This window comes from Sorex araneus, chromosome 4, assembly GCF_027595985.1.
Source record: "Sorex araneus isolate mSorAra2 chromosome 4, mSorAra2.pri, whole genome shotgun sequence".
Classification (NCBI taxonomy): Eukaryota; Metazoa; Chordata; class Mammalia; order Eulipotyphla; family Soricidae; genus Sorex; species Sorex araneus.
The window spans coordinates 107,808,710-107,821,894 of NC_073305.1; the positions used below are offsets into that span (position 1 = coordinate 107,808,710).

Sequence of the window (13,185 nt, forward strand, 5' to 3'; positions counted from 1 at the left end):
TGGGCTTTTGCCCGAGCACCTCTGGGTGAAATCCTCCAGAACCCTGATTCTGAGAGGGCCTGTGCTGGACCATAGCAACATTGGATCGCTTGGCCTAAGCACTGGACTCTGCCTGCTTGGCCATGGTTGCCCCCCGGCCCTCAAAATAAAGGTCCCTCTTAAAAATGTTAGGGGCAAAGGACTCTGTGTGCATTTTGACTTTACTTTGTCTTTTTACTCATTCATTGAAACATGGCCATTAAAGGATCTAAATGGAAACATTTAAGGAAACATTTAAAAACTAGGAACATGAAAGAAAAAAAATAGATCAACATTAAGCTTAAAAGACTGAGTGGTTATTCCTAAAATAGAACCTCCTGATGTTTGAGTCTTGCTTATGGGCGACCTCTCTGGTGAGATTATCTTAGTATAGATGCACTTTTGTATGCCTAAGGTGGAGAGAAAAATGTCTGGGAACATTTTTCCCCTGGTGTCTGACTCAGAGCGAGAGAGAGAAAAAGAGAGAGGAGAGAGCGCTCTCAGGGGTCTCTCCGTTCACCTCTGAGCTGAGGGCATCATTGAGAACTTGTCAGGGTAGAGTAAGATGAAATTGTTCATCATATTTAGTGTGCTCTTCCTTCAGTTTGGGTGAGGATTTTTGGATTTGGGTTTGGGCCACACCTGGTCACACTTGAGGTTGCTACTGAATCCTGAGTATGCACTCAGAGGAATCACTTCCGGTGATGCTTTGGGGACCATGTGGGATGCTGGGGATTGAACCAGGATCGGGTACAAGGCATGCGCTTTACTGCTTTATTCTCTGGCTCCTGGGTGTATACTTTTTAAAAAAGAATTGGGGATCTTATGTTCAGATGAACTAAGAGAGTGTTTCCGGTCTAGTCTTGTTTTGGGTGGGGATAGGGAGAAGTATGCCATACCCAGTGGTATTCAGGGCCTACTCTCAGCCAAATGCTCAGGGCACCATGCAGTGCTGGGGATTTTTATTTTAGGAAGCTGAAGTTTACAGTACTGTTAGTAAGGTTTCATGCATGCAATATTCCAGCACCACACCTTCCCCCACAGTGTTCTTTCCATCCTCCCCATTTTGTTGTCCTCCCAACATGGTGAGCTCTATTCCATAGATCAGTTCTCAGCTTCTGTTAATGCCAGAGATTGAATTCAGGCCGTTGATTTCTCTCTCTGGACCTCTGGTGTTTTTTGCCTCTTTCCCAAGCCGTGATCAGGAGACCTGGCCATTCTCAGCCAACTAGACTAGCAGTTGAGTGTGAGGGCCCAAGGATACTGTGGAAGAGCCTTGTGATGCTGGGTATTACCTGGGCCATCTGGCGGCGCACAGGGCTTCCAAGGCTGCACCCAGTGATGCTCGGAAACATTTGATGCTAGGGTTCAAACTAGGGTCAGCTATATGCAATTAGGACATTACCCCTGTTCCAATCTTTTCAGGCCTTCTCTGATTTATTTCTAAACCACTGGTCTTAATATCTCTATTGGAAAGGTTTCTTGAATTTGAGAGAATCATTTTGCAAGTAAACTTTAGAAATAAACAATAGCTTTTAGTTGGTGTTTCTAGATTTCTTTTTTCTTTTGTTTTTGATTTTGTGTCACAACTGGTAGTGTTAAATGTTGACTGTGGCTTTATACTCAGGGATCACTTCTGGTAGGGCTTGGGAAAACCAAATGGGGTGCCAAGAATTGAACCCAGGTTGACTGCATGCAAAGAACATCAACAAAACCTTTCCAAGGAATTTTTCTGATTATAGTATATACATATTGCTAAAAACCACTTTTAAATAAATGAATTAAATAACATGTAGAATAATCTCTGAAAACTTAAAATTGTTTTGTGGATAATAGACAGACCTTTGGATCAGAATGCCGAGATACAGTTATGCCTCTACACGGATCTAAGTCAAGTGGAAGTGATTCCATTGAACTGAGAAAGTTAAAGGTACTGTAATTTCTAAGTCTTTATATGGGACAAGAGTTTCTGATCTGGGGTCCATGGAGCCATTTCTAGAGAAAGGGATTCCTAGTTTATATGGTATTTTCAGAGTATTCCTGAAGCGTCAAGAGGTGTTGCACCTCATGCCTACTTTTCATGTGTGAGACACTGGGTTTGGTTCCTCAGTACCATCAAAACTACTATCAAAAGATGTAGTGCCTTGGGGCCGGAGCGATAGCACAGCAGGTAGGGCGTTTGCCTTGCACGCGGCCGACCCGGGTTCGATCCCCGGCATCCCATATGGTCCCCCAAGCACTGCCAGGAGTAATTTCTGAGTGCAAAGCCAGGAGTAACCCCTGAGCATCGCTGGGTGTGACCCAAAAAGAAAAAAAAAAAAGATGTAGTGCCTAGGGGCTGGAGTGATAGCACAGTGGGTAGGGCAATTGCCTTGCACGCGGCCCACCCGGGTTTGATTCCCAACATCCCATATGGTCCCCCGAGCACCGCCAGGAGTAATTCCTGAGTGCATGACCCAGCCCCACCCCCCAAAAAAAAAGTAGTGCCTTTACATTTTGTACATTTTACAGAAGGCCATAGAATGTTTCCTTAGCACTGAAATGGGAGAGCAGGGATCACGGGCTAACTGTAGCAATATTATTATGCATGGTTTTGAGCAGATTACTTGGCTCAAAATGGAAATAGCTGGGGGAGTCATTCTCTCTAGATTTTACTTCTTAGATATTTGGTTCATCTTAGCTGTTTATGACTGTAGGTATTTGGTCTTGAAATCTAGTAAGATGTGTGAGATAGAAGTGAGTAAATTAATTATGGTGATATAGAGGTGATATACTTGTAGCCTACCACCTTTGTATTCAGTTGTTAAGACAAGAAATAGTTTTACTATTTACTACCTTGTGTGCTAATCTCCAGGGTATTCTGTTCTATTGTTCTTAATTTTGACTAATTCTGTTATTTTTGGTTATGAAATACAGTCACGGTAACTTTGTATTTTTGGATCACACACAGCGGTACTCAGGCTCTGCACTCAAGTCATTTTTGGGGGGAAAGGAGGACCAGATGAGATCTCCCCTCTATTATCTCTCAGGTCCTATGGTAATAATAGTGAGGAATGTTTTCTGTTTGATTCAAATTTTCTAATTTTCTTTTATTAAAAAAGTTTTATGTGATTTTAGTGGGAAATCGTTGAAGCAATGTTTTCATATACATGAAACTTTGATAGTAGATTGTTCATTAAGACAATTTAGTACTGCTGTTTATGGGACTTTCTTTGGTGTCTTATTCTTCATATAGTCGGTTCACAATATATGTTCCAAAGAGCCTCTGATGGCAGATGAGAAGAATTCTGAATGCAATACCGATTCTATAACTCTGAAGAATAAAACTGAATCAAGTCTTCTAACAAAATTAGAAGGTAAAAGAAATGAAAGGGACTCTTAATTTTAATTTATTTTTGCTTTGTTTTTGGAACCCACATTCAACAATGCTCCTGGCTCTATGATCACTGCTGGCAGGTTTGGGAGACCATATGGGGTTCCAGGGATCTAACCTGGTTGGTTGCATGCAACACAAGCTCCTTACCCATTGTACTACTGTTCCAGCCCAGATAGATATTTTAAATAAAGAATACCACTTTGTAGAGCACATTCCTTGTAGGGGTGAGGCCATGAGTTTGATCCCTATAGCACCCCATGTGCTGAGTATGGGTCCAGAGACACTGTCACCTGGGACCCTTAGAACCATAGCAAAGTGTGTGATCTCCAGTGCACCACAAACAAATGTTTGTGACCCCTGTCTTTGAAATAACAACAAAGGCAGGGTGAGGGAGAAAAGAATACTTTGTTGCATTTTGTTTTGGGGTGACACCCAGTGGTGCTCAGGATCGCCCTTGACAGTGCACAATGATGATACGTAGTTTGGGGGCTTGAATGTGGGTACAAGGCAAATGCCCTACTTGCTGTACTATCTCTTTGGCCTTTGTTGCTTATTAGAGTTGACTAGTCACCCAAAAATTGTGATGTTAAAACTGTCTATTTCCCTTCATGTTATAGTTCAGTTCAAGTGTATAGTATATCAAATATTGAATTTTGTAGGAAAAGATGTTTATTTGATTAATGGATGTATTAAAGGGGAAAATACAGTGGGATTGAGTTATTTCGATGACTGACAAATCCTTTGTGGACAGGACATAAAAAATAGATAAGAATTCTCCCTTTCGGTTTTGTTTTTTGTTTTTTTGTTTGTTTGTTTTTGGGTCACACCTCACGATGCACAGGGGTTACTCCTGGCTCTTCACTCAGGAATTACCCCTGGCGGTGCTCAGGGAACCATATGGGATGCTGGGATTAGAACTCGGGTAGGCCGAGTGCAAGGCAAACGCCCTACCTGCTGTGCTATCGCTCCAGCCTCTCCCTTTCATTTTTTAAGAAATGTTTTCCTTTTTTCTATATTACTGCTTAGATAAATAAGTCTGAGTATGTAAATGTATGACATAGAATACTGAGAAGGTTGCCATTCCTTGGAGAAGATATAATAGCAATTGCAGTGCTGGGTGGAAGGTAGAACGTAGCATGAGTGCCACATAAAATTCTGTGCAAATTTGAAGAAATCTGAGGAACTAGTATACTTTATGAGATGAAAAGAAATGTTGGAGAAGAAACTGAAGGAACAGTATTTGAATAGGAAGAAGTAGCGATATTAGAGAATTTCGGGAGGAGCTATGCAAACTAAAGAATAAAATGTTTTTATCATAGTGGGAGACTAACACCCAAGAGTTGTAGAGATAAGGATTAGGAGGTCTGCCCCACAGCTTGGAAACTGTCCTCACATGCTAGGGGAAAAGGCAATTCAGATAGAGAAGGGAACACCAAGTAGAGGAAGTTGGGAGGACCCATTCGGGTTGGAAGATGTGAGCTGAAAGTGGACTATAGACCGAATATGATGGCCACTCAATACCTCTATTGCAAACTACAACACCCAAAAGGAGAGAGAACAAAAGGGAATGCCCTGCCACAGAGGCAGGGTGGGGTGGTGGGGGGTTGGGGTGGGGGTGGTGAGAGGGATACTGGGATCATTGGTGGAGGTAAATGGGCACTGGTGGAGGGATGGGTAAACGATCACTGTATAAGTAAAATGTAAACACAAAAGTTTATAAGTTTGTAACTGTACATCACAATGATTCTCTAATAAAAAATCTAAAAAAATTTAAAAATCAAAACAAAAGAATAAAATGTTTTTAATAGACTAGTTTGAGAATTATAACATGGGTAGTAAAAATATGATAAGATTAGGTAGACTTTGAAGTTAGTCTAAATTAAAAATTTTATTTTATATCAGTACTGTTTAAGAACTTTTATTTTTTTTTTTCATGTTTTGGTCATGCTTAGGATTTATTTCTCTGCACGCAAGAATAACTCCTGATGGTGTTCAGGGAACTCAGTGGGATGCCGGGTATCAAACCAAAGTTGGGTGCATGCAAGGCAAACGTCTTACCCTCTGTGCTATCTCTTTGGCCCCATATTTAAGAACTTTTAGCAGCATCACAAATTTAATTAATTCTGTTTTTTTGTTATATCAAATAAACTCAACTTTAGAATGTTATTGTATTTAGAAATCAGCACAACCTGGACGTACTTCATTATGCATTTTGGGTACCAATTGGAAATATTTTCTTTGGGATTTTTGTACTTATTAGCACTGTAGCACTGTCATCCGGTTGTTTATCGATTTGCTCGAGCGGGCACCAGTAACGTCTCCATTGTGAGACTTGTTGTTACTGTTTTTGACATATCGAATGCCACAGGTAGCTTGCCATGCTCTGCCCTGTGGACGGTAGTCTCGGTAGCTTACTGGGCTCCGAGAGGGTTGGAGGAATCGAACCTGGCTTGGCGCGTGCAAGGCAAACGTCCTACCCATGTGCTATCGCTCCAGTCCTTGTACTTATTATACAAAAGAAAATATTTATTTCACTCTATAAAATAAACTCTCTAGCCCCATATACACAGTGTTTGATTTCTGATGCGTACCAGGAACATTTAAATTTAGAATGATCTCTCCTTACTCTAGATAATAATTTAAAAAGATTGGGTTGTAAATTAACTTCTGAATAGCAAATGTCAACTGCTGGGTTGAAATTTTAAATTTCTCTTTGTATTTCAAAAGACAAAATGCTAATAATTTGTATCATGTTATATAGTTTTAATTTGTCAGTCTCTAATATTATTGCTTTCTAATGACAACAGCAAATGCAATTTCAGGGACAAAAGAGCATCAAGGACCAAAGATTTCAGAAAGCTGCCAGAAGCAACAGCAGTCTGAGAGAAGGTCAGAACGTGTAAGTCAGAACCCTGTGGCGTCTTTTAAACAGTGGCAGGTTCCTGAGATGACTCCAAAAGTTGGTACAGAGGTAACTTTCTTTTCCTTTAAGGTGTAATATTCTTATGCTCATAATGTGAGAATCCTATTGTAATGAATACTGTCTTGTATTTCACATGTTGTCCTATATTTAGTGTAATAATTTACTTAAGCTAATCACACATAAACTAATCACTAGGCATATGTTCACTAAGAGTGTATGTTAAGCTGAATTGTTTTCTATTCTTACTGTTGTTTCTGTAGAGCTACAAAAATTTTTTACTCACTTTCAAATATGTAATTCCTATAGAACTCAATGGGAGCAGCAGCAGACCAGATTCTGTCTGCTGGTTATTTGCGGATTCTTGTGGAGAGCGTGTACAGTTGTTTCAGGATTTATATGAATTCTAGAGTACAGAGTATTGATTATGATAGTTTAATATTGGTATGAACTGGAGTGACAGCACAGTGGGTAAGGCGTTTTTCTTGCACGCGGGCCAACCCGGGTTTGATTCCTCCATCCCTCTTGGAGAGCCCAGCAAGCTACCTACCTAGAGTATCCCACCCACACGGCAGAGCCTGGCAAGCTACCCGTGGCATATTTGATATGCCAAAAAACAGTAACAACAAGTCTCACAATGGAGACCTTACTGGTGCCCGCTCGAGCAAATTGATGAACAATGGCTCAACAGTGCTACAATACTGGCATGGTAATCCTGATGGGCAAGTGTAAAAAATAACAAAGGTGCACGAGTGGGAGGGGGAGATGCGATGTGTGTTGTGTTGTTCGAAGGCTCTGGGGCGGTTCTCTCAAGCGTGCCGCTCTCGTTCGGTGCTCTCTAGCCGCTATGGCTCCTCCTTGTGCTCTGCTTCTGTGTGTGCTGCTGTGCTCTCTTCTGTCTGTCTATCTCTGTCTCTGTCTCTGTAGTCTCTCCTCTGGTCTCTTCCGACCTCTCTCTGTCTCTGCTTCTGTGTCTTCTCCTTTCTTCTGTCTTGTCTCTGTCTTCTCCTTGCTGTGTCTTCTTCTGTCTGTGTCCTGCTGCCTCTTCTTCTGTCTCTGCTGTCTCCTCTTCTGTCTCTGCTGTCTCCCACTCTTCCCCCACTGTCTTAGTGTATATAGCAATCACATAGGGCCGTTACACAAAGGTGGGTTGACATGAACGAATCAACAAAGAGAGGTAAGACCACTCCTCCAGGAGCAGTGCCTCTATTGCAAACCACAACACCCAAAAGGAGAGAGAGAACAAAAGGGAATGCCCTGCCACAGAGGTGGGGTGGGGTGGGGAGGATGGGGTGGGAGGGTGGGAAGGATACTGGAAACATTGGTGGAGGGGACTGGGCACCTGTGAGGGATATAAACAAAATGCAAACATGAAAGTTCTTAAGTTTGTAACTGTAACTCATAGTGATTCACTAATAAAAAATTTTTTAAAAAAATTCTCATCTAAGGAGATTACTCCAGATTACTAGGAGATTCGCTCAAGGGTAGGGTCCAAACAAGGGTGTATCCCTTTCTTCCTTCCTCGGCTAGTAATCCACTTAAATAGTTGTAGTAATCCACTTCTAATATTTCTAGCAATGTCATTCTATATGAGAACAGTAAGAGATATATCAGACTTAAAAGTTTGGTTCTTCCTGAGGACATTCATTATATATTCCAGACCACACTATATATTCCAGACCAGGCCAGGTTAGTCTTCCTAACCCCAGCAGGGTCCTAGTCTTGTTACTTTTGAGTCATGGCAGCATTTTCTATGACCATGTTCTCAACTTATAGTTGAGTATTGTGGTGCTTTGGCCTGGCCCATTTTAATGTCAGTGTAGTACACAGCTTGCTCTGGGTCCATTCCGTCCCTCGTCAGGACCCTGCTTTTGGGGTGCGAGGAACTTAGGGCGACTGAGTTGAGAAAGCAGATGCCCAGGGGTAATATTATTGGAGTCAATCAACTCCCAAGTTACAAAGCATAATATTAATTGTCTTCCTGTGTCATACAGAAAGGACATTGCTTTAAGGTAAACTAAGTTCCCTATGGCAAGGCTCAAAGGACAAACCCAGTGTTATCCTATAGGCAAGGATATTAGATCCTGTTTTGTTTTGCATAAGAATCTTTATTCTTTGAGTAGAATCTAAGCAAAACATAAAGAGATAAGCTAAAATGTTATTGGGAGTGAAATACAATCCCTATTTTAGCATGTTTTTGTTTTTGTTTTCTTTTAGAAGTTATAATGTTTGTAAGCCACTGAACAGATGACTGATCGAAAACTAAATGTTGCTGTTTTGTTCTTGGTTTAGCACAAGCAAACCGCTTTTGAACAGTCTGCTTTTTCAGTTTCAAAGCAGTCACCACCAATATCAGTACCTAAACGGATTGACCCAAAATCTATCTGTGAAACACCCAGCAGCAAAGCCATGGATGATTACATGAGCTGGTAATTTCTTTTGCTTTTAGTTTGATACAATACAAATAACAAGAGCTTTGGTGCCAGATGTACCTAGAGTTGAATCCTGCTGTGTTCAAGATTTTTTCAAATATATATGATTTTTCTCTGTATCAGATTTGATTAGGTACTAGAATAGGCTTTAGAGTTTTTTATAATTTAGTTTCCTGCTACTTAATACAATTTTGCTATATATAATGCCTAATTTTATTATTTTATATGTATATATGTATGTATAAATATTTTAAGGAATAATTGTTAGGTAAAATAGCGTTGTGTCATTTTTTTTTTTTTTTGCCAACAAATAGATAATTGACATCAAATAGTTTTAGAACTCCTTTGTGCCAAGTTTAGTTCTAGGTGTTGAGAATATAATAAATAAGCAAAACACAAATGGGAACTGCACAGCGTTAAGTTAAAAGGGCAGACTCCACTGATATAATTGGTGTTCAGGTTTTTGTAGAACTGTTATGGAATACTATTGTAGAATATTATAGATATCCTATAATGTAGAATGACAGAAACTGAATTATATTACTCTTAAAAAAATAAACCTTTAATGAGCTATTACTTTGCTTTAATTAAAATAACCCCAACTCCATATTTTAAATGCTCTTATTTATGTAATATGGATTTTTTTGTTTGGGGACAGAAAGTTTACTTTCAGAATTTCCCTCAAGTAGAATTCTGGTGATGTTGTATCTCATCATCATCATCATCATCATCATCAATCCCGTTGATCATCGAATTTCTCGAGCAGTCTCAGTAACATCTCCATTCGTCCAAGCCCTGAGATTTTAGCAGCCTCTCCCTACTCGTCCTTCCAACGATGCCCTACTGGAAGCTGTTTCAGGGTCAGAGGAATGAGACCTAGAATGTATCTAGAATAGATAATTCAGCTCTACTATGAAAATTGGCCTGGATTTTGTTTGACCTAGCATATTTAAATTTATATTTGTCTCTTAATGTCCCACAAAAACTGAGTTGAAATCTTAGGTTTTAAATTTTAAGAAAATATATCCTTTCTAGTTTTAGAACTCCGGTTGTGAAGAATGACTTTCCACCTGCTTGTCAGTTGTCAACACCTTATAGCCAACTTGCCTTCTTCCAGCAACAGCAGCAAATACCTGTTACTCCACTTCAGAATTTACAGGTGTGAGATTTCTTCATAGTGGTATATATTAAGATATGTCAACTTCAAAAAATTTTATTTTTAGAGCGTTTAGGCAGTCTTAAGAACATAATCTCATCAGGCAAAACTTTTCTGGTATCTTATAAGGGTGCTCATGACTTTGAGGGATAAATTATTTTTTCAATTTCTTTTTTTTTTTTTTTTGTATTTCCCCCTTTTCTGGTGGATTTGGGGAGGTCTTTGCCCACGAGACCTGGGGCCCCTTAAAGAAATCCTTGATCCACCAGGCCTGCAGGCCTTACTGCTGGTGCTTAGGACTGCACCTGGCCATGCCTGAAAGAAATCTTGTGCTAGGGATCAGTTAGCCACAGGTAAGATATGCACCCTCATCCCTATACTGACTCTCCAACCTGGGAGAAAAGTGACAAATTGAACTAATGAAGCTTCTTTTCATGAGGTCAGCCAAAGGTAGGGACGCTTTCCCTGCTGGACCATTTGGATATCTGTGGCATCATTTGCAGGCCACACAGTCTGTACAGATGGGCTGAAGTTAGCCCCCAGGAGTATCCGTTTCTGACCCGTCTCCTGCCAGGGCCAGTCCACAGGATTTCACAGGCCTTATATGGACTGCCAGCCAGATGTTCCCCACCTCTAAGAATACTTACACACAGGTTAAGGAATCTTACTTGAATAGTTGAATAAAATTTCTTCTTAGAACTTACATTCAAAAAATTTTTTCATTAATGAACAGTATGATTTTATTGGTTATTAAGTATATTATAAATAAACATTATAAAGTAAGAGAAAAAATTTATTGGTGAGACAGTGACAATGTCATTTGAAGAAAAATTGCTTTCCTGAATCAACACTAAAATTGGTTTCTAGGGGCTGGAGCGATAGTACAGTGGGTAGGGCGTTTGCCTTGCACGTGGCTGACCTGGGTTCGATTCCCAGCATCCCATATGGTCCCCTGAGCACCGCCAGGAGTGATTCCTGAGTGTAGAGCCAGGAGTCAGCCCTGAGCACCATCAGGTGTGACCCAAAAACCCAAAAAAAAAAAAATTAAAAAAATTAAAATTAGTTTCTAATAACTCTCTTAATGTAAGCTTACTAATAGTAGAAAGTGTGGATTTTAAGGGAGACTGTCTGGTCATGAATCTTGACCCCACTTTTTGCTAGATTTGTCACTTTTCACAGATTACCTAGATTTTATGTCCATTTTGTCATATGCAGAGCAGGGATCAAAAAAAGTACCCCATAGGATGATTACACATATTACATTCACTGGCATCTGTTACTCACCCTCAAGCCTAATACCTAATGAATGGCAAGTAATAGAAATAATGGCAGTTGTTGTTAAATAAAGTCACGAAACAGTTATGATAACTATATAAATGATAACTACATTTATCGTAATGATAGCTATACAAATTAAGAATTAAAAATATGATTAGAATTATTTTGGCGCTTTTTTTTTTTCTTTTTGGGTCACACCTAGCCATACTCAGAGTTTACTCCTGGCTCTGCACTCAGGAGTTACTCCTGTCAGTGCTTGGGGAACCATATGGGGTGCTGGGGATTGAATGAACGCAGGTAGGCCACGTGCAAGACAAATGCCCTACCCGCTGTACTATCGCACCGTCTACTTGTTTTTGTTTTTCGTCTTGGGTTAGAGTCAGAGTTGCTGGAGGCTTACACCTGGTTCTGTGCGCAGGGATCATCCCTGGCAGTGCTTGACTGTCTGGTCATGAATCTTGACCTCACTTAAGTATGTGCTTGACGTATGTGGTGCTAGGGATTTAAACCAGGTCAAACATGCACAAGGCAAATGCTTCACCTGCTACACACACACACACACACACACACACACACACACACACACACACACATCTCCAGCCCCAGAATAATTTTGTTCTAAGAAAAATGTAAGCTTTTAAGAAGAAAGAACATCTAATTAGAAATGTTCTGTGTAAGTGTAAGAATGAGCTCCAAAAGAGCAGGAAAGAGAAGCTAATGAAAAAATTTGATAAAACTATAGGTTAGGGACTAGGTTATAGTACAACATGGAGGGTGCTTGCTTGGCACTCAACCCACTTGGGTTTAGTCCCTGGCAGCATGTTTGGTCGCCTATCTTCAGGGCTTACCCCTCACTCTGCCCTTAGGAATTACTCCTGGCGGGGTTTGGGGAAACCGTATGGAATGCTGGGGATCAAACCCACTTGCAAGGCAAGCACCCTTCTGCCTGTACTGTCTCTCCGGCTGCCCAGTAGTGTCTTTCACTATTAGAGATTAAAGAAAGTAGGATCCTTATCTTTAATATTATACAGGAGATTCTACCATGTGGGATCTAAGTCAGGACTTAGTTAAAATGAGGGTTATTTAGAACCTTGTTTCAACTTGGTGGATCAGCTAAATAGGAGCCCTTAAAACATCACAAAGTCAGCAGGGCCGGAGCAGTAACACAGCAAGTAGGACATTTGCCTTGCATGCTCTCAACTTTTGACATCCCATATGGTTCCCCCCAAGAAGTATTCCTGAGTGCAGAGCCCGAGTAACCATGAGCATTGCTGGGCGTGGCCCCCAAGAAACTAAATAAATAAATAAAACTTAAGGTCAATAACTTGTTAAACATCATTCAGCAAATGGGAATTGCTGATATTTACATTTTCTGACTTGCCCTCTTAGCACCATAGCACATTACTCTCTTTATAACTGATGTTATGCTAAGTGAGGATAAAGAATATAATATTTGTATGTTTATGTACATTTGTATAGATGGAAGTAGGTTGTATGGAAAAAAAGATAAGGTGGGAGAGTTGTGAGTTTGTATATTGATGGCAAATGAGTTTTTTCTTTATTCTCTTGATATATTTATTAAGAGGGACACTCAAGGGGCTGGGGAGATGGCTCAAAGCTTTGCATATGGGAGGTCCCAGTTTAACCAACACCTCTTCATACCCTCCTACAACTGCTGGATGCGCCTTCCCCCCAAAAAAAAAGAAGAAAATATATATTAGAGACCTAAAATATTTGTTGGTTAATTTGGTTTTTTTTTTGAGGAAAGTATGATTTTAAAATTGAAACCCTTTCTCTATACTAAATGCAAGTCTGCAAGTTAGTTTCTCTGGCCTATTCTTCGAATTTTGAAAGTTTAATGTAATTTTTAATTATTTAGATTTCCGCATCCTCTTCAACAAATGAATGCATTTCAGTTAAAGGAAGAATTTATTCCATATTGAAGCAGATAGGAAGTGGAGGCTCAAGTAAGGTACGTACCTTAATTTGGGGGGTGGGAAGCACA

General features: G+C 40.2%; 1 protein-coding gene across 1 annotated transcript in view; it reads left to right on the top strand.

Annotated features, from left to right (window-relative positions):
- The window catches only part of TTK (TTK protein kinase), a 44,532-nt gene that overhangs the window by 9,477 nt on the left and 21,870 nt on the right, over window positions 1-13,185 (top strand). Inside the window, exons 9-14 of the mRNA XM_004610117.2 lie at window positions 1,855-1,948; window positions 3,254-3,374; window positions 6,217-6,365; window positions 8,607-8,743; window positions 9,782-9,905; window positions 13,060-13,152. Of these exons, the coding sequence (XP_004610174.2) occupies window positions 1,855-1,948; window positions 3,254-3,374; window positions 6,217-6,365; window positions 8,607-8,743; window positions 9,782-9,905; window positions 13,060-13,152 (718 nt within the window). The remainder of the gene's footprint in view (window positions 1-1,854; window positions 1,949-3,253; window positions 3,375-6,216; window positions 6,366-8,606; window positions 8,744-9,781; window positions 9,906-13,059; window positions 13,153-13,185) is intronic.